Source organism: Leptinotarsa decemlineata, unplaced genomic scaffold (genome assembly GCF_025532065.1).
Source record: "Leptinotarsa decemlineata unplaced genomic scaffold, Ldec_3_MD MMD2_P_RNA_scaffold_2, whole genome shotgun sequence".
Lineage (NCBI taxonomy): Eukaryota > Metazoa > Arthropoda > Insecta > Coleoptera > Chrysomelidae > Leptinotarsa > Leptinotarsa decemlineata.
Genome location: NW_027412529.1, coordinates 6,062,809 through 6,085,375, shown reverse-complemented (window position 1 = coordinate 6,085,375; position 22,567 = coordinate 6,062,809). Strand labels below are relative to the sequence as shown.

Sequence of the window (22,567 nt, the reverse complement as noted above, 5' to 3'; positions counted from 1 at the left end):
ACCTACCATCGACCGTGAGTCACGCTGTATAAGTTCTTCTGCTATTGATTATGTTGGGTCGAATACACCTGAATTAATTGAAACCACTAATCTTAACCCGGGTCTCTCTGATCAACACGGACAAATCGCTACATGTCGCTTGGTTCTCAATCCACCAACAAATGTAGAAAAATAGTCTCACAGAAAAATTGATCAGAACTCCAGAAAAGTGAAAAAATCAAATTTTCACATGAACTTAACCAAATGAGCTAAATGTTAAAGGATTTGGCTTGGTTATCCAAGAGGGCAGATGATGTAATGGTAAAAAAAAATTATAAATTACTGAAGAGGAACATTGATAAGAAAATCTCTCTCAGATGAAAATTGCATTACAATGCAGTCATTAGTGAATCGGATAACCAAACGAAAACACTTTGGCACATTGTCATGTCGCCACACCTCTTCTCGGTATACACAGCAGACGTGCCCAAGCCGGAGAACAACTTTAACAAATTGGCGTTCTACGCGGACGACACAGCTCTGCTAGCGAGATCAAGAAGCCAAGCGCACGTCATCAGATAATTGCTGCAACAGGCAGATAGATTAGAGGAATGAGCCAACCTGTGGAAGATCAGTATAAACCCTGACAAGAGTTAGGCAATACTGTTCACCCGGAGGATGGTACACCCGGAAGGAAACGTTATCTTCAACCTACAAGAGATTCCGTGGACCAACGATACCTGGGAGTCAACCTAGACAAAAGATTAACATCCAGGTGTCACATCCGGCAAAGAATAGGAATGGCTAAATCTGCCCGACAAAACCTATTACCAATAATAGGTTGAAGAAGGAAAATGGGATTGAAAGTGAATCTTCTGAAGATAAAGGCCGCTATATTACCGATAATCCTTAATGCTTGTAGACGCATATATTAGAAAAAACGCAGAGGACATGTTTGACAGTATTCGAGCGCACGACAATCCAGCGCACACAATGCACTAAACAGGGATGGCCTCAGATTCTGAGAGAGGGACAAACACAGGAGGCCAACGAAGCAGAACCAGAGACCACTCCCAATAGTCGCTATCAGGCGGCTGCTGTGAGTATAAAAAGTTTTCTAACAGATAACTAACACTTCCTTTTCAGGTTCACCGAGCAGAACTCGACCGCGATCTCTTGGCTTGGTACTTTGCTTGCTTGAGTACCTAAATTCACAATTTACAATGCGGATATGCCAATTTGAAAACCGGTGTGAACTAAATCGATTTGATCATTTAACAGGTTGCACCCGCAATGTTTATGATTGTGAATTTCTAAGGATTGTAAATAATTAAGCCGTGTGAATAAGATTTCAACTCAGGGCACTCAACCCGAGAGGGGGGCTCTTGAATTGAAATCAATATGGGAATGATCAGAATGGTACTTATTTATTTATCTTTTGATTCATGGAATTATTTTCCAGCAGGTTGAGTGCATTAACCTTTCTCGATTTCATATCATTTCTAGAAACATGTGGATTCGCTTTTCGATGACATTTCCGGTTAGCTTCCCAATAGGCTCTTGAATTGAAATCAATATGGGAATGATCAGAATGGTACTTATTTATTCATATATATATATATATATATATATATATATATATATATATATATATATATATATATACATATTCAAACAAACCCTGAAAGAACTTCTGATCAACGGTTTCTTTCACAGTGTTGCTAAATATTTTAATCAATCAGGAAGTTTTATATCAAATAATATATTGAGTATATTTTCTCTTGTTTCTTTTTTATATATAAATTTGTTATATCTTACGTTTTTGTGACGATTTTTATAAAAATTTCGACGTATTCTATATCACCCTATGATCGTCAAGGATTCAATAAACTATTATGACTAGCATTATTATTATACACGTCTGCATTGTGTAAAATCATCAGTTGTATATTAAGAGAAACAAAAAATGTTATCTAATGGCTTACCATATTTTGACGGTCTATAACCATTATATTCGCAACCAACATCATAATTATTATCGCCGTACGCCACTGTAGCGATCTAACTTCCAGAGCATGATGTTCATCCCGGGGCGTGATGAAAATATAAAAGTTGATTATGAGCATTGCAACAGAAGTCAGCAGAAAAACAAGGAGAGTAGGATTGAAATACTCGTTCATACATATGGAAAATAAAGTCATTTTTCTTTTCATGTTTATGTGGCTACCAAGTATACTTTCCAAGGAACCAATGAGTCTACTCGATCTAAAAGTATCGCCCAAATCGTTCCCCATTCTCGAATACCATTTTTTCAACAAGTGATATTGCAGTAGGTTTTGTAGACTGATGGTGGAATTAATCGTCACTTGGAAAATAGTACTGATGAAGACAATGAGCTTCGATAATAATGTCAAGTTTATTCCATAGTGGTGAATCAGCTCATAAAAATGGTATACAATTAAGGCGTGTGACATGAAGACTACCACATTTCCTATCAGATATATCAATTGGAACTTTTTTCGGTCCTCTGAAGAAACCATTTCAAATTTAGGATTCTTGGATGAGTCAGAGACGATTTCGGAAATAATATTCAAAGCTTTCAAATAGAAGGGTACTTTGAACCACACCACAAGATAAAGTATGAATCCATACAATCCTGTAAGTTGGTCTGTTATTATTAACATACATTTAAATTTATCTACAACACATATTACGGAAATACAGTACAAATTCAACAATAAGGCAAACGTGCCGATGATGGATAAACTATAGAAGAAGCAAGATCCTCCTCTCTTTTTGAAATGTGGTACTTCCGAATATCGTTTTCTCGTGTGAATGCAATGCCCTTCGAAAGGCAAGAGCCATGAAGACAAGTAACTACAAGGTTGAAGAATGCACACGGCACAGTTTTCAATTTCCCTCATTCCTTCAATAGTCACAAAAAATGTAACTTCTGCTGCTGATACGGAAGTCGTTTAATATTCTATTTATTGGTTATGAATTTGATTAACAATTCATTTGTTTTATCGCGCTACTAGAAGCCCATTTAGATTGAATAGATTATATATAGGTGGCTGATGTAGTCATTATGCTCAAAATATTTTAACATTTGTCTGTGTCGTTGTTCATTCTTTCTATATTTCAGGCAATTCATTGTTTATTTTTTCTTCCCAAAAAGCTTCTGGAATTTCGTTCAATGCAAACAAAGACACCATACTAGATGCCCCTCAAGACATATTAAACGATTTTGCTGCGTTTTTTAGCAGTGTTTTCTCCCACCATACACATCTTGAGTGCAACTCTGATACTATGAGAGGAAAAAATAATTTCATAACACCCTTCACAGAGGAACAAGTAGTACTTTGACCTAGGAAATCACCCAATAAAATGACTTCAGTTTCCTAGTGAGGGACTGTGCTCAGGTTTTTGCTTATCCATTGTCAAAACACAATCAACACAATCCTAAGCCAATCTCATTTTTCTGAACGATGGAAACATTTAAAAATCTGCCCAATTCTTGAATCTGGAAACCCAGAGAATACTGAAAACTACTATTCTGTGTAACTTCGCGGAGGCATTTGAGACATCTGTGTATTACCAGCTAATGCCATAAGTCAAACCCCTGATCTCTGCAAAACAGCATGGCTTCTATCAAAAAATTCAGTATATCGAATCTCTGCAGTATTAAGCATATTTTAATAGAAGTAATGAACAGAAAAGGGCAAGTTGACGTTATATACATAGATTTTGCAAATGCCTCCGACGGTCACTCCATCTTACTAGGGAAAATAGCTCAAACGGGTTCAAATCTCTCGCTAACTCAACTTCTACGCTCTTATTCGGATCAGAGAACCACTGTTGTTTTTAATAATGCATCTGCACCATACTTATCACCATCCGATGTGCCACAAGGCTCCAATCTGGGACCCCTGCTTTTCCTCATCTTCATGAATGATCTCACCTCCGAGCTTTCGTATGGCAACAAACTTACTGCAGACGACTTGAAGATCTTTTCATCTATCACAAGTTCAGAGAGCTGCTCTTACCTCCAGTCTCATTTAGACCTGATAGATAACTGGCAATGAATGTTAAAAAGTGTGAAGCTTGCGCTTTTACACGTAATGTCAATATTATTGAGTATTTTTATACTTTCAAGGATGAAATACTCCTTCGCGGAGAAGCTGTCAAAGATCTAGGGGTGACATTTGACAGCAGGTTGACATTTGTTGACCACACTGATACCATCACGGCATCGGCTTGAAAAATGCTTGGCTTTGCTCTGCGCAACTGTGAATCATTCACTAATATTACCGCCTTAACCATACTTTATAGATCTCTCGTTCGCTCCAAGTTAGAGTATACTACTTTGATTCGGTATCCTCTCTATAATGTACATTAGGAAACCTTGGAAAAGGTGCAAAGGCGTTTTCTGAAGTTTCTTGCATTTAGAACTGATGGCGTGTACCATGCCTCTCCATGACTACCATGAACGTACAATTTCATAAAGTATTATTATGATATAAAAAATTTGCATTGTTCCATTGATGCACCCTCGTTACTAGAACGTTACTTCAACGTACTTCAAGCTACTTCGCGTAGACAGATCACTTTCTATACCCATTTTACTAGATTCAACCTTGTAAAGTGTCTCCTATAAATTTGTGTGAAAATTTTAATACCCACTGCAGTCAATACGGTATTAATTTCGATCCACTGAAGACCATATTATCCAAAATTGAACAAACCGTCATCTAGCTTACTGCATTCATTTCATGTTATTTACAAAAAATAACTAATTATTATGTCATCTCTTTTTTTCTTAATTCGAGCATGAATTATGATATATGAATTAATCTCGTAATTTGTCAAATCCTTAATATGTCAATCTTTTGTTATATATTCAGCTTGAGTAGCCTTTATTTATACCTCATTATTATTGTTGTAAATCATGCCCGAAAGAAAATAACGCCGGCCGCCACTGGTAGCCATAAACCAATGGTGACGTAGCTGAGAGAGCGCGAACGTATGATGTTTCCTACCACTCTGGAAACAGCGAGAATAATGCTACCGATTTCGACGGAACTTCGGCGAAATTTCTACGGCATTTGATTACGATATTTAAACGATTGCCGCGAGCATACCGACACAGTCTAGTGGACGCGATAGACATTCAAATAATAGTTGAAATGTTTAGTGTATTTAAAGTGAAATAAAATTAGGTTTGATTATGCAGTGTCGTCAATTATTGGTCAACTCACGGGAAAAAACGTAACATTATATTATATATTGTCCTGTAAATGGATTAATCTGTTCTTTTTTTATCTTTATTCTTTTGTTTCTTTTTCTGTTTCTGTTTCTTTTTTTTCTTTTTAGTTTCAATGTTTTTCTTTTTTTTTTGTTTTTTTTTCGTTTCCTTTTTCTTTTTTTTTTCTTTTTCTTTTTCGTTTTCTTTTCCTTTTTCGTTCCTTTTTCTTTTTTCTTTTTCTTTTCTTTTCTTCTTCATGAAACACTGACCCTTTTCCTACTCAAGGGTTTTATATTTCACATTTGATCTGGTTTAGGGACGCTTATTTATTATTCTTTATACAGTGCATCTATGAATAAATCAATCACTCAAGAACAATATAATTGTCAATTTATGTAACAAGTCCACTTTCCATTATGAAATACTCTTTTCCGAAATAATAGTTGAAGATACAAGATGATTCCAAAATTGTATCACTAGTATGAAAAATAGCTGAAATACTGAATTGAGAATAAAATACAAAACTACAAAAAATACTGGGAGAGAAATGAAAATTGGGTGTTGTGAACACAATTTCATTAATGAATTGTTAATATTATCAAAATTTTCATCAGTGATCTCCCCTCTACTGTTTAAAGACTTTTTTTTGTCATTCGCTGTAGAAAAATATTTTCAATGTATTCAGCTTCGAAAACATGAAAGTTATAGTATACTAAGTATTGTGTGAAAGCTATTTTTTTTGGCCGTGATCTGCAAGAGCATATGTCTGGCGTTTCGTCTACTACTACGGTTGACATTATCAAATATGGTAACGATTTGAATTTTCATATAGAAACTTTCCCTTCAATACCTTCATATGGCGACATAATGCGAGTTTAGCAATAGCAATACAGAATTATCCATTAAATGCGGCCAGCAGTCGATTCCAGCAGGACAAGCCCACGATGCAAAATGGGGATTTACTCGAGCGTCATTGAGACATATTAGTTTGCAGAGCTTAGATGATAAGAAGAAAATAATGTTATATAATATATACCTTTTCATCGGTGGGGGAAGCGGCTATAGATTTTTAAATATGTAAAAAAAATACTGTTGCATGGACATACTCGAGCGCGTCAGATATTGATAGAATCAATGTCCTACGTATTTTTAATAATGTTTGTATGTTAATCTGATCGTTTGCATGATGTGGGTGGTTATACGTAAGGGTTAAAAGTGAAAAGAAAAAAAATTAATCAAGCGCGTCAGATTTTCTAAGGGGGTGTTAAGTGCAACAAAAAAAAAGCTCTCATTCAATAATCTTACGATTTCGATCTGACGCGAACTCGCGGCCATTATTATAATGTGCAAACGAAATTCGCCATTTTGAATTACTCAAGCGCATCAGATTAAGATATATATGGTTGATCTTTATGTTTTAGACGTGCTGTCTCATAATCTGACGATTATCTAGAGGGATTCGCTCAATCTGACAAAAACAATATTTTGTTCAACTCATTAGAGTTAATTAATTGAAACGCTCAGGAAATAGCATGCAAATGAATAAGTATATCTTTTTTTAAGTAGAATACTTGTATTCATAAAAAAATATTTTTTTAAATGCTTATAAAAATTTAATTTTTTATAATCAATTGATTAATCAATGAAGAGAAGATAAATGAAACTTTCTATGTTTTTGCCACTATTATTTGTAACTAACGTTATTGCAGTTTCGTCCTATAAGGACATTTTCAAACTTATATATTGCATAAGTTTGAAAATGTCCTTATATATTGCATAAGTTTGAAAATGTCCTTATAGGGCGAAACGTTAGTTACAAATAAAAGTGGTAAAAAACATACAAAATTTAATCTCTCTTTTCTTCATTATGATTTCCTACCACGTAGTAACGGCAACATCCATCAATTAATTGATTAATTAATCATCATCTTCATCACGAACGAGTCTCTGTGATCAGCTGTGATGGCGTCATGGCAACAGAATTCAGAGTGGAGACGGAGTGAGAGAGTAATAGATAAAGAAAAAGTGAATAGAGAATAGAGGAATAGAAACTCGGAGAGGGAAATATAGGTATCACACAGCTGCACGCAATGAACTTTATCGACGAATTTTTTGTTATTTCGGCTTGAGGAAATCGTCAGATTATATATTTTTCGTTATCCTTGAATTATTTCCTTCAGAATAAAAAAAATAGCTACGCTCGAGAATGTCGAAATGACGTTATTTTTTTAAAACTTTGCTGCCTTTCCCTTCCTTTACGCCTCTCTCAAATTGTCAGATTACTGAAATATACACTTTTTAGCACGTAATTAACTCACCCTACCTTAATCTGACGCGCTCGAGAATTTCTGTTATCATTTTTTTCTACTAATCTTATCTTTCATCCCTCACAGGCGGCTTATATATGAGGCTCATATTTGGTGGAGGTACTTAACCGGGTACAAGGTATCCCCTTGTATATTAATATGCCGCGCTTCAGTAAATCCCGAAATCCCCGCTTGGGCTCCCCTATTACAAGGCGTAATTTTGTTTTGAGGTGCAAAGTCCTGAAATACAGTACGAATACTATCTAAGGATTCAAATATAGAACAGACTACAGTAGGTATCAAACATTTTTTGGGAGGTGAAAAACCTTCCTCAAAAATTTTCCCTTGCTGGTGAAATGTCTCAAAACGACTTTGAGCGAAAACCTAAATTCTGAACGTTTAAGCTTCAGTCAAGGCAACGTTTGATATGAACAGGTATGTTGATTGACAAAACTCCTTTTTTCTGTCTGATGAAAAACCAGATGGGTTCAAAATACATAATTGTGTCCAAGTTTGGGAACAGGACCTTTCCTAGTCGGAAGAAGGGGAACATTGAATTCGTCGACATGAACCAAATTATGAAAATGTTTGATATTCTTCTCCGTTTGGAAATATTTGACTCAGAGTTCTTCCGAAGAGTGGAGATTTCTAGATAGAGAGATAAGCTGATCGAAATTTAAAAGCAATTGATATTGTTGACAAAAATTCTGAGCAAACGAAGATGAATTTTTCAGACAGATGAGCACATACGTTTCCACATATCCTTTTTTTATATATAATGTGTATAGACTCACCATTCGTTGAAGATCTACTGCTATTACATTCACAATCAACCTGTACTCAATTGCATGGACCTAATTCACAGTAGATGATTTACGTTACATGGTGTGAAAACGTTATTATCAATTATCAGTTAATGTTTCTTTCTAGCGGTTAGGCAAGTTTACTGGATCTAACTTTATCACTCAGACAGACCTGTACATTTCTATATATTGTTATTAGTAAAAGATTATTCAGAGAAGAGTGTAGTACAAAATCTTAGTTTACAGTAATTTGGATGATGAAACTTGCTAACACTATCATTTTGAAAAGATAATTGAGGTTCATAATGATGGATAAGCACCTAAAAGTGATATACTGTGGTTGTATATGAAATTTATATTTAAACAGCTCAAGTATTTACTAAAAAACATGTTTTCAATTATAAGCTCAAAACTAATTCATGTATTGAAATACTGACATATCGTAGGTTTCATGTTGCTGATCTTTTTCCATTAATCATAGCATTTCACTTCCCATGCAATTATTCGTGATGAAGAGCGATTATTCACATCGACTCGTTTTTGAATATAGATTATAACATGTAACCTAATTAATAAATTGTAATTGTTTCACTATCATCTGTAATCAACTGTCATAGAGTAAAAACACTTTCATTAGGTGGATATATTTGTAAAACCTCTCAGTTGAAGTTGTTAAATTTTGTAATGTAATCGAATACAAAACTCCAGTTTTGTATTCGATTTATTCGCGGTTCAACCCGAACTCACCGACAACATATATAATATATATGAGGCCAAAAGCCAGAAACACGTGTTCTGTCCACGAATTCATCCCTTTTGATTCATATCATACACACACATACACACACAGTCGTTGCTGACTAGTTAGGAATAGAACTAGCTCTGCAGCAAATAAAAGAGTACTCTTCAAAGTTTGTCCAAGCTTTCGGAAATTTAATAAATTTTTTCCATCATCAGGGATGCTACAAAATTGTGAGTGTAAGTATAATATTGAGATATAAAGGGATGGTTAGACTTACAACTTTGTTGAGGACGTTTCATATGATGATTATATGTGCCCAATATTTTACCTAATCATCATATGGAACATCCTCAACAAAGTTGTGAGTGTAGCCATCCAATTATATCTTAATACTAAATACATATACAATTTCCGAAAGCTTGGACAAACTTTAAAGAGTACTCTTTCATTTGCTGCAGAGCCCCACTATTTACCAGTTCCATATGGATATTATATGGGTTGGTCGTGACTGGTCAGTTGAAGAAACAACTTCGAAACCACTAACTGATTTCTGTTTGTGAGGTTGCAGTCAATTTCGAGGATGCCAGGGAGTAAAAAATAAACTTGGAAATGTTTATTTCCTTCTTCAGGACTTACATCGTGAGTTTGAGAGGAGCTAGTTCCTTCACAACAATCAAAGTTCATCGGTCATCTTCAATTAACATTTAACTATCTTTACACTGTTTGTCTGCATAAGATGACCTATAATCGTTGATTATTATGAAGGAACTAGCTTCTCTCAAACTCAAGATATAAGTCCTAAAGAAGGAAATAAACATTTCCGAAAGCTTGACGCAATACCTAAGAGTTTCTTTCCTACTCCCTGGCATCCTCAAAATTGACTGCAACCCCACAAACAAAAATCACTTAGTATAGTAGAGATTCCCAAACAACTTCACAATCAATAACCCTGTATATATGCCATTGCAAGAACCTAATTCTTGGTAGATGTTTCACAGAATTCAACCTTATCGCTCAGATTGAGTTGATTGTTTTCATATAATGCTGTTATTATAAAATGAATAAGAGAAGAATGTAGTATGGTCCAGTCAAGTGTAAGTATGGGCAACACTAGGTTACCAATAGAAAGAAATACGAAGGCACAGAGCCACCAGCAGGAGCCAGCCGCACATTTTTGTGTGATTTTGATAGTTTTCTTGTAAACACAAGATCTATTAACTGAAACCACAAATATGCAGCTGGTTCCTGCTGAATGTCTTCCTTTTGATAACCAAGTGTTGCCCATCCTTACACTTGGCTGCACCATACTGATAATGAGCCAAAAGCCGAAAACACGTGTCTATGGTTTGCCTCATTCTATTCAATTTTATGTAATTTTATACCTTGATAATAATGTGTCCACTTGCACTAAAGTTGTTGACTTTCAGCTTCATCTTTATTACTTATAAGGTAAGCTTCGTGACAAGACTATTTTTGTTCAAACAATAAAGCAATCATGCAATCAATTCTTATATTTGGGAATAAGTGTATGTAGAAATGGATCATACTTAGTTAGCCGACTTGAAACAATTCATAGAAAATGACAAAATTGCAACAGATCAATTTAAGAGAACATCTTGTATTACATCGAACGTCTAAAAAGTCAATCAACAACAGTTCATCAAAAGTCTCTTGACATCTGTCGGTGAAGTTCTGAAATGAATCGAATGAAAGAAGAAAAACTACTATATAGTTGATTTTTTAGATTTTATTGTAAATATTTTGAAATATGTTCGGAAGTTATCACGCACTATTAGAATTTTAATTTTAATGAAAAAAGAAATTGTTTCATAAAATGGCTACGATAGACGGTCGTCCCGCACAATATGGAATTACTGTAAAACAGCTACGTGACCTTATGGAGCTCAGGGGTCCAGATGGAATAGCAGAAATTACAAAATATGGTGGGACACAAGAAATATGTAAGAAATTGTATACATCGCCCAACGAAGGACTCGGTGGATCACAAGTGGACATCCAACATAGAAAAGAAACTTTTGGATCAAATTCAGTTCCTCCAAAACCATCTAAAACATTTGTGCAATTAGTATGGGAAGCTTTACAGGACGTTACCCTTATCATTCTAGAAGTAGCAGCCATAGTGTCTTTATTGCTTTCCTTTTATCAACCCGAAACGGAAGAATCAAAATTTGACGATGACGAAACGAATCACGGATGGATAGAAGGCTCAGCAATTTTAATTTCAGTAATAGTAGTAGTATTCGTAACAGCCTTCAATGATTATACGAAAGAGAGACAATTCAGAGGGTTACAAAATCGAATAGAAGGAGAACACAAATTTGCCGTAATTAGGCAAGGAGAAGTTAAGCAAATCTCCGTCAGTGATATAGTTGTAGGTGATATTTGCCAAATCAGATATGGGGATCTTTTACCAGCTGACGGGATTATCATTCAATCGAATGATTTGAAAATAGACGAGTCCTCACTGACAGGTGAATCAGATCATGTCAGAAAAGGCAAAACCTTCGATCCAATGTTACTTTCCGGTACTCATGTTATGGAGGGCTCTGGAAAGATGCTGGTTACCGCCGTTGGTGTAAACTCGCAGGCCGGTATTATTCTCACTCTCCTGGGAGCTGCTGTCAATGAACAAGAGGCCGAAGTAAAAAAAAAGAAGAAAGAAGCTAAACAACAGAGGAAGAAGAAAAGTTCACCAGGTAATGAAGAAAACGGGACAGACAACTCGCCCACAACTTCCCAAGGTGGCAAGGAAAACGTTCAATCCACGAAAACATCATCCAAAAGTCCCATGAAGGAAAAGTCTGTTCTCCAAGCGAAACTCACCAAACTTGCTATCCAAATCGGTTATGCCGGTTCCACAATAGCAGTTATAACAGTCGTTATATTAGTTATACAGTTTTGTATCAAAACGTTCGTTATCGATGAGGAAAAATGGAAAAACTCGTACGTTAATTATCTGGTACGCCACTTTATTATTGGTGTCACCGTACTTGTTGTTGCTGTGCCTGAAGGATTACCCTTAGCTGTTACTATATCTTTAGCTTACAGCGTTAAGAAAATGATGAAAGACAACAATTTGGTGAGGCATTTGGATGCCTGTGAAACTATGGGTAATGCCACTGCAATCTGTTCCGATAAAACCGGTACTCTAACAACAAATCGAATGACTGTTGTTCAGTCATACATTTGCGAACAGCTTTGTAAAATAATGCCGAAATTTTCTAATATTCCCAGTTACGTCGGCAATCTCATCGTACAAGGAATCGCCGTCAACTGCGCTTATACGACACGTATTATACCTCCAGACGACGGAAACGACCTACCAAAACAAGTTGGTAACAAAACGGAATGCGCGCTGTTGGGATTCGTACAGGGTCTAGGTAAGAACTACCAAACTGTGCGAGATAATTACCCAGAAGAGAGTTTCACTCGAGTGTACACCTTCAACTCGGTGAGGAAGTCCATGAGCACAGTCATTCGTAGAGAGGGTGGCGGTTACCGGTTATTCACGAAAGGAGCTTCAGAAATAATATTGAATAAGTGTGCCTTCATCTACGGCCAGGACGGTCGCCTGCAACAATTCACAAGAGACATGCAGGAAAGATTACTGAAACAAGTGATTGAACCGATGGCTTGCGACGGTCTGAGAACCATCAGCATCGCTTTCAGGGATTTTGTGCCGGGGAAAGCAGAAGCTAATCAAGTACATTATGATAAAGAACCGAACTGGAACGACGAAGACAATATAGTGAATAATTTAACTTGTTTATGTGTGGTTGGAATCGAAGATCCTGTCAGGCCTGAAGTGCCAGAAGCCATAAGGAAGTGTCAGAAAGCAGGTATCACCGTCAGAATGGTCACTGGTGACAACTTGAACACCGCCAGGTCGATAGCAATCAAATGCGGGATCATTAAACCTAATGAGGACTTTCTTATTTTGGAGGGTAAAGAGTTCAACAAGATGATCAGGGATAGTGAAGGTGAGGTTCAGCAACACCTCCTCGACAAAGTCTGGCCTAAATTGCGTGTCCTTGCTAGATCTTCCCCAACTGACAAATACACATTAGTGAAGGGCATTATCGATAGTAAGATTAGCGATAACAGGGAAGTTGTTGCAGTTACCGGCGATGGTACGAATGATGGACCCGCCTTGAAAAAAGCTGACGTTGGTTTTGCCATGGGTATCGCCGGTACTGATGTAGCCAAGGAAGCGTCTGACATTATTTTGACTGACGACAATTTCAGTAGTATTGTGAAAGCAGTTATGTGGGGTAGAAACGTTTATGACAGTATAGCCAAATTCTTACAATTTCAGCTCACTGTCAATGTTGTTGCTGTTACCGTAGCTTTCATTGGTGCTTGCGCTGTACAGGACAGTCCGCTGAAGGCTGTACAAATGTTGTGGGTGAATTTGATAATGGACACCTTAGCTTCTTTAGCTTTGGCTACTGAAATGCCCACCGGAGATTTGCTTCTTAGAAAACCGTATGGCAGAACAAAACCGTTGATTTCAAGAACGATGATGAAAAATATTTTAGGACAAGCGGTCTATCAATTAGTGGTTATATTTGGATTGCTTTTCGTAGGCGACAAATTTCTAGATATACAGTCTGGAAGAGGAGCTGAAGTGGGTCAAGGACCAACTCAACATTTCACCGTTATTTTCAATACTTTCGTTATGATGACTTTTTTTAATGAATTCAACGCGAGAAAAATCCACGACCAACGGAATATATTCGAGGGAATTTTCACAAACCCTATTTTCTACTCCATATGGGTTGGAACGTGTCTGTCACAGATTTTCATCGTCGAATATGGTAAAATAGCGTTCGCTACCAAGAGCCTGACGCTAGAGCAATGGATGTGGTGTATCTTTTTCGGAATCGGAACACTCGTTTGGGGACAGCTCATCACCACGGTGCCGACTCGCAAAATTCCAATTATCCTCTCTTGGGGCCGAGGTCATCCGCAAGAGTACGCGATAGCCACTAAAAATGGAGAAGAGAAATCCGACATGGACTCTAGCAGACCTAGTACTGGTCAAATATTGTGGATCAGAGGTCTGACAAGATTGCAAACGCAGCTTAGTGTAATAAGAGCTTTCAAGTCTAACGTGGAAATTCTGGAATAGCGCCGTTCCATATAAAGTTTACAAGCTCACGTAGTTTGTGCAGTTCGAGGATCCACATAGGGAGCCTGTGGCAAACGCGCCCCCGATCATATATCACTTACGAGGGACCTGCAACAAAACTGTCGCCTCAACAAGCCATCAAGACAAGCGAACGCGACGATCAACGCCCTAAGTCTACTCACACCCCTCATCAGATTACCTCTTTACCTCTAGCAGTTTGCTCACCAAGATCATATGCATGAAACTCGCATCTAGTTTTGCCAGTCTTGGTTGCACTGGTTACACGTCCAGATCCAGATCGGAAGTTGAGACAGGCATCACTATATACTATTGATCCAGAAATTCGGTTGAGGATTTCAACCCCAGTGGCGGCGGCTTTGAACTTTTTACCAGGAAATGAAATTCCGATGCAGTATGTGGTCGAACTAATGATGATAGCGCGTGATTTGCAACTAAATGGTACCTTAAATCCTTGATGCATTTCATTGAATTCTTTCAATGTGCAATTTTTCTTAGATATCACTGGTTTTATTTTACTTTTTTAGTGATTTCAATATTCTCATGCTCTTCTAGTTTTCTATACATATTATTTGTAGTAAGCATACTTAATTCCATACCACTTTTCATAAACTTTCAATACTTCAAAGCTGGGGACCGGTTTTCAACGAGCAGGGCAGATTTGTCAAATTTCATTTCAAGTAAGGTTAAAAGAGTTCTCAAAATAGAATATCTCAGCACACCATCAACTATTTTATTATTCTGCTTCACATTGAATCAATACTTTGGAACTTTGGAAACCAATAAACTAGCTCGATTATTGCCGATATATTCATAGACAGCAGTAATTTTTTTTGGGAGAACTGAGTGGAGAGTGGAAGCAGACTTTGGTGGTCTGTGAAGGAAAGGATCCTGGTGCAGAATTCGGCTGTTGACATGTCTCCCTGAACAAAGATGGTCCCAATAATATAAGTACCTAAAATGTTTAATTATTGTTATAGTTTTATCTATGTAATAAATGCCGTCCTTAGTTTTGTCATTGTTCTGTGTTATTTTTGAAGCAAATTAATGAACTTCCCGCATCCCTAAATGTAGGTATGGAGCGAACAATTTCAACGATGAGCCCATAGGGACTTAACATTATGTATAACAAAGTTTGAAAAATTATCATTCATGTGTTCTTCTACATGCAATGAAAGGAAACTAGGAAATGTTATTAGCAGAACTCAAGTTGCGAATCCAGACATTTTTTCGCCTCCAACTGAAATCGAATCACATTCATGTAATATTTTTAAAATTATAGAGATACCAGATCAACATATAACTATATAACTGACCGAGAAGTTATAGATTATTGTGAAAAAATCACTGAGGTCAGAGGAGAAATAATTGATATCAACTAGAAAACTGTAGACTTACCATAATCTGGACCACCAATCCAGGATTTCTTTTTTTATTGGTGGAAGCCAATCCCGGACAATCCCGGTTGACAGTTGACTCAACTGTCAACCGCTACTCTGTTCAACGCATCAAAAAGTCGAATTTGAAACGGCACAATCTCACTCCCAAGCAGATTGTTCACCAAAAAGGCATTTCCTCAGAAGAATATAATGATTGCAACGTATAGTTCATCGTAAATAATCTTTTGTGTAAGCTTTACGTATTTGCTCTGAAAATATGGAGACAAATATGATTATTATGAAAAAATTGTCTGAATTGACATGATCTTATACTCAAAATTGGAATTTTTAAGTGAACTCTACGTTCTATAATAAAAAAAAACCGAAATATGCATTTCTATATCAATAATAACAGTAAGTGAGAGAATAAACGCAGAAAATTCATAAATCGTAGTATATCATAAGAGTAAGTTGAGATGTTGTTGAAACTAGAACGCCATCTATGTTGTTGAAATGAAACTCGATTTAGGAATATAAAGAAAGAGGGTTCCAATAATGGCCAAGCTTTAATATCGATAGTATCTGCGCTCTCATTGCAAACATATAACAAATGACAGAGATTTCGGCCTCTGTTGTCATCTAGTTGAAAATTAGTGGTAGGTACCAAAGTTGTAAAGAAACCCTGATGCTTTAACCGATAGATGGTCCAAGAATCTAAATTTGTCGCGCGTACTTTGTTGAGATCTTCAATTTATGAACCATAATGTGAAGAAATCTTTCATTTGATAGCCATTCATTCCAAAATGTAAACAACGTTGAAGATTGAACTGCCAACTTGACATTGTCGATGGTTCAAGCCCCAGGCTGAACGTTCGATTTTCACCCGCTATCGTCCAACCGTCTTAGGAATCACACGTTAAAAGGTAAGTCTTCGTTAGTTCTTAGCTCGCACAAGTATCGACTTCTGAGGGTTATCGTTCGTAGGGGTGCGATAGCTGGTCAACAGAAAAAACATATTTTAAATTTTTTTTTCATGTCTACTAAGTTTATTATTCGTTACGACCGATTTCGATTTAATGGACCATATTTTTCAAGTAATTTGCGTTGTACTTACCACCGGTGTGATTGAAATGATGAAATTTATTGGATCTCTATATTATTCCTTTATCAAGAGTGGCCTAGATCGAGTGTTTTTAATTATTTTGTCAGGAAATGGAATTTTTATTGAAATATGTCCCAAAATTATCTCTTTTTACAAAACAACAAAGAAGTTGCCAATGATCCTACTCATCAAGATATGTAAAATATAAAAATTGTTTAGTCGCTTATTATTAAAAAACATATTTTGTTCGTTCAGAAAGTTTTTTGTGTTTTTCACAAAACAATATAGAAGTGTACAAGGTATTTTTTGGCAATCACCCATTCAAATATTCCAAATCTAAACTCGTCATCTGCCAATTGTCACTCTAATTAATTTTGGAACATATCTTCAGTTCTGTGACAAAACACGATCAAACTTTGGTATCTAAATTGTAAGGAAACCCATTTACGGGGGGAAACCTCACACCCAATAGCTTATAAAAAATTAAAGAGAACAAATAGTGTAATGTTAATGCGAAACAAAGGCAACACTAGTTTTAGGAAAACTAAGATTTCAGTTCAATAGTATGTTCTATTGAGACATCGAGAACAAAGTTACTCCTGACTTGCACTGATTATACTAATGGAAAACTCTAAAAATAAAACAGTGCATGCATACACACCTACTTAGATACTTTACATGACAACCTGTGTTGTCATGTGTTGGTTACATTGGTTAAAAAGAGAGGTGTAGTTCGGTGAAGTGAATATGGAATGGAATCCGGATAATAAGATTGTGGCGAAGTCGTAATAATTGAAACAATAATTAAATGTACTTCTCGTACGCGAAGTGAACAATTTATAACAAACGTGAAGAGTTGAACTAATTGTGATTCAGATCATTTCAAATATGGATATGATGGAGATGAAGGAAGAAGATAGTAAAGACTGGTTTATAAAGTTGGAAGATTTCCCATTTATTTGCCGAATATGTTGCAAACGCCGAGATGATCTAAGACCTTTCGAAGAGGAAAGCTACTTATTGGACGTATTCCAGACCATCAGAAAAATTGATGTAAGTGTTTTCAAACTCATTCAGTACAAGGGTACTGAGAGCTGCACTTTCTTGGACTTGATAACTTCATGCCTGAGTTTACATTGACTTTATTCCCCTTTCAAATGTTGAAGTTTTCGAAAATTCACTTAGCAACGTAAAACAAAGCTTCCTTAGTTTGTGTCCCTAGCAATGATTTTAGCAGAATATATCAGTTCATCCTTTAAAGCCATGGTTTTTTGAAAAAAAATTAGCAATGTAATTGTTTTAGCTCACAACTTTTTAAGTTGCAGCTTGTATAACATTGAATACATTTTGAATGAATGGTTGAAAATAAGGGATATAATAAGCTGAGACACTTCTACTCACTTTTTTTATTTTACATAGTACTAAAGGAAAGAGTTTTTCTAATTTTTATCTTTGTTCCTTGTACTAATTTTTTCTGTTTGAACAGCTTGCGCCCTTTCTTCAATAAGTATCCACTTTAATAATTTCTGTGTAAGTAGCGTTCAACAGTCCAACTGAGGAAGTTACTATGTGGTAAAGGCTTATTGTGAAGAAGATTACTTTTAACTGAGTTCATAATTTCGACACTTTCCATGTTTCCTGGTTCTCATCATTATCATCATTTGAAATTCTACTCATGTTTTTCTCTCAAATATTATAGGTCGAAAAGTTCTGACTCTATTAATTCCAGTACTGTTGATCTATTGAGAGCTTTTTCCAGTTCTTTTTTAAAGAGGAGAGGTCCACCCAGGAAATAAAATTAGAAAAAAAATACTTTACCATGCTGTTAGATCTTCTTTATTCAGTATTCAGTTGAATATAAAAAATATATAATGTTCATACTGCCTTCAACTGCATACATTATTTTTTCACTTCAAGAACAAAATTTGGGAAGTAACGTATTCTTTAGTTTAGCAATGTATAGCATAGATGACAACATAGAATTCAAAATAGTTTTAGAGAAGAACATACCTACAAGTGTGGAAAGAGCAAACATATTGTTTGAAAAGTTACTGTCTACACCAATATAATTCTTTCATTGAAAAATATACTAAAGTGTTTCAGTCATTGATTCTTTGAACTGAATTTTGGAATTTTCGTTCGCTTTTGAGATTTATATTTAAGTCTCTGATTCATGAAACACACCTCTGTGCTTTCTCCAGAACTATCTAATAGGCTACTAAATGGATCAGTTAGTCAATCAAGATATACTTCATTGTATTTCATTAGTTCCGACTTCCATTGTCTAATATGATATAAATTGACTGGAAATACCTGAAAGAATCTGAAAAAAATTAAAAAGATTAGATTTTTCAGCTAATTTCTTTTTTAATTTCTTACAGATTCTTTCGGGTATGTCAAATCAATTTATATCATATTAGAAAATGGAAGTCCGAACTAATGAAATACACCAAGAAATGTCAACTACCTTCAAACAATACTTTATTGTGTTGAAATGATTTTCTTATTGACAGTACAAAGGAGACACATAGAAATTCAAATATGAAAACAAGGAATTAAAAGTTGCCAGAAGCATAAGTAGGTACTGCAAATTCAGTAATTATGATCAATTCACAGATAAAATCACACTTGAACTGAGTAAAAAAATCATTCATGATTCTCTCACAAAGACTTCTTTTTCTAAAAAATACATAATACGATAATCAGTTCTAGTTTTGCCAGGCATTATACAAACACAAAGCACTAGATAAATGAATTGAAGAAGTCTTGAATGTTATATATTGTTTATTGTACTATTTTGAATGTGGCCTTGTACGAAAAATCTGCAGTAACTTTAGTTACAAATTTAGTATAAAAACATGAAGGTTTTAATTCTCATATTTCAATTTCTTATTCGGCAACGGTAGGTGGATATACATTTTTATCCCTTATATTTGCAATATTATTTTTAATTATTTAATTAGAGTGTTGGTGGGTAGTGACAGTTTCATGTTTTGAGATTTTATATTGTAGACAAATGGGGTTGTTGAATTTCTCTCGATAACTGTGAATAAATCAGGAAGTTTCTAAAAAGCGAACAAACTGTCAATATTCCATTGCTTTTAAAGGTTTCTCCATGTTTATCGCTTGAGTTTACATTGCAATAGGTAGATTTACCTACATGACTTCCAGAAGATAGTTTTTTGCATAGCTGTTCTATATGGTTGTTGAATTTCAGATATTTATGTATATTCAGTCCCAGCTATTTTAAGTGTACTATGCTTTTAATTTGTCCATTACCCAGTGGAATGTGAATGATTTGTCTAGAAGTAAGTCATATATTGGAATTTGAATTCTAGCACTGGCATTAGTGAAAGTGTTTTCTATTTTACTCTTCCAATAGATTTCAAAGTAAACAATCCATGATGAATCAGAGCAAAAATTAAATTTTGATAGTGTCGTTTTCTATGTTCTTTTGATATACAGTGTGACCCATTTAAAATGGAACCACCCCTGTAGAATGTGCATTTTTCAATCAATCTCAATTTTTTTTTATTGAAATATTAAGCATGAAAAACTGTATCTTGACACTAACTTTCACAATTTTAGTTTCATTTCCAAGGCACTCTATGGTTTTTTTTGTTTGTCAAAAACGGCAAAAGTTTATTAGGCAATTTTTGTTTTCAAATTTGACTACACCACTGGATTTGTAGTCGTTATAAATCAAAACTGTCAAATTTTCATTAAAAAATATTTGTTAACAACGAAGTTACAACAACTTCAATTTTGGAAACAAAGTATTTGTTTGTAATTTTTATTCAGATTATAGACATATTTGAGATCTGACAACACTGTCATCACCAAGTAGAACACCATTGAATTTGTACAGTGAAAATCCGAAGTCAACAGCTCAATGCGTTCTACAGTTATAACTCCTGAAAATATGGTAATGTGAGAGATTTGTGGTGCAAGCGTTTTGTAATAAAAATCTGACTACGCCACTGGATTTGTGGATAATATTCCCTTAAAATCATTCATTTGAGTGTAGGTTACGAGAAGTGAAAATTAAAATAAAAATTGAATAATTGAATAACAGAAAATTAAAAGTTCATTTTCAAGTTACGCAGTAGTAGACCAAGTTCAGAATCTCATGTCATGGGATCTCCCAATTGCGCTTTTACCAAATCTTGATAGAATCTTGAAGTATTAATGGTCATACTTGTAAGCTTTTTGGAAGTTTCCCAATAATAAATAATAGTACTTTTGTAACAGCGCACCTGGAAAATCACATTTTATGAGATTCTGAACTTACTCTACCTTCTTCTATAGCTGATGAAAACAAAATGTATACAAACAAGTTTCAAAGTATTTATTCAACAATTAATTGCCATTAAGAAAAAACTGATACTAAAATAAACATTGATTTAAAACTAAACATTCAAATTTTTGTGGCTTCTACCAAACCTCCATTAAGTTCAATACATTTATCGTATCTCTTCCGAATATTGTTTACACTATTTCTTATTTGTTGAACTGTAATTTCGGCACAAGCTTGTCGTATCCTTTGCATGAGTTCAGCTCGATTCGTTGGTCTTGTTCTGTATACTTTTTGTGTCAGAATACCCCACAGAAAAAAGTCTAATATTGTTAGATCAGGCGATCTAGGTGGCCATTCAATTAAGTCACTACCTCGTCCTATCCAATGATTTGGAAACTGGTTATTTAGCCACTCTTTAACAATCCTCGAATTGTGCACGGAACAGCCGTCGAGCTGAAAATATAAATTTACTTGTTCCGCAAGAGGCATTTCATCTATTTCGTCCGATAATTGGTTATTTAGAAATTTCAAAAAATTTTGCCCGTTTATGTTTCCATCAAAAAAATATGGACCTATTATTCTATTTTGTACTATACCACACCAAACGTTAACTTTTTCGGAATATTGACTTTTACAATTTATGATCCAGTGCGGATTTTCCGTAGCCCAATACCGAGCATTTTGCGATGAAACTACCCCATTGGTGCTGAAAGAAGCTTCATCACTAAACAGTTTAAAAAATTTCTTGTATTCAGGTACTCGCCTTGTGCCCACAAACAAAATTCCATACGTTTCACTTCATCACCTGCCTTTAAAGAGTGAAGAAATTTAGGTTTAAATGCTCTCATTTTGTTTTGTTTAAGACATCGTCGAATAGTCTCTCTCGGTGAGTTTAAATCCAAACTGGCGACTCGTAAACTTCTGTTTGGGTGGTTTCTAAAATAATCTAAAACAGCACCTTCGTTTAAATTTCTTCTTCGGTGATTATTTTTTAAAATATGTTTGCTGATTGCACCGGTTTCTTTAAATGTTTTGTTAATTTTACTGACGGTGCTTCTGTCAATGGGAAGTCGATTTGGATGTCTGTGATTAAATATCCTAGCTGCTTCTCTTTCACTATGATAATTGTCCCCAGAAATTCTCACAATTTCAATTCTTTCTTCTAATGATAATTGCAAAGCCATTATTAAATGCACGTAACTAACAACTATTATTTTATTTATGATTAACTGTCAAAATCACAGCCTACTGTTGATTTATTATAAAACCTTTGCATAATGAGTTCAGCTTCCTCAAATTATTGATATCTCCTCTAAAAGATTGTTTTAGCTGAGTTATGAAGAATTTACAGGGAACAATTTTTGTCCTGCTCTCTGTTTTATTATTGAATAAATGATTTCCATGCTTTAAATCAATTTGATTTTAGCGGCTATGCGGAAGAATGTACTAAGTACTGCATAACTTGAAAATGAATTTTTAATTTTCTGTTATTCTAGAATACACTTCTCGTAACCTACACTCAAATGAATGATTTTGAGGGAATA

The 22,567-nt window shown here is 35.2% G+C and overlaps 2 protein-coding genes across 5 annotated transcripts in view; both read left to right on the top strand.

The window, feature by feature from the left end:
• Positions 1-10,765: 10,765 nt before the first annotated feature.
• Positions 10,766-15,263, top strand: PMCA (plasma membrane calcium-transporting ATPase 3). Its single transcript, XM_074182373.1, has one exon. The coding sequence runs from the start codon at positions 10,910-10,912 to the stop codon at positions 14,225-14,227; it is 3,318 nt and encodes a 1,105-aa protein (XP_074038474.1). The 5' UTR covers positions 10,766-10,909; the 3' UTR covers positions 14,228-15,263.
• Positions 15,264-17,376: 2,113 nt separating this feature from the next.
• LOC111508858 (uncharacterized) overlaps positions 17,377-22,567 on the top strand; it is a 59,941-nt gene continuing 54,750 nt past the window's right edge. Inside the window, exon 1 of one of the 4 annotated variants that reach the window (XM_074182349.1) lies at positions 17,377-17,779. In XM_074182349.1, coding sequence (XP_074038450.1) covers positions 17,615-17,779 — 165 coding nt within the window. In that variant the 5' untranslated portion in view covers positions 17,377-17,614. The remainder of the gene's footprint in view (positions 17,780-22,567) is intronic. The other 3 variants (XM_074182360.1, XM_074182352.1, XM_074182366.1) reach the window with 3 other exon arrangements.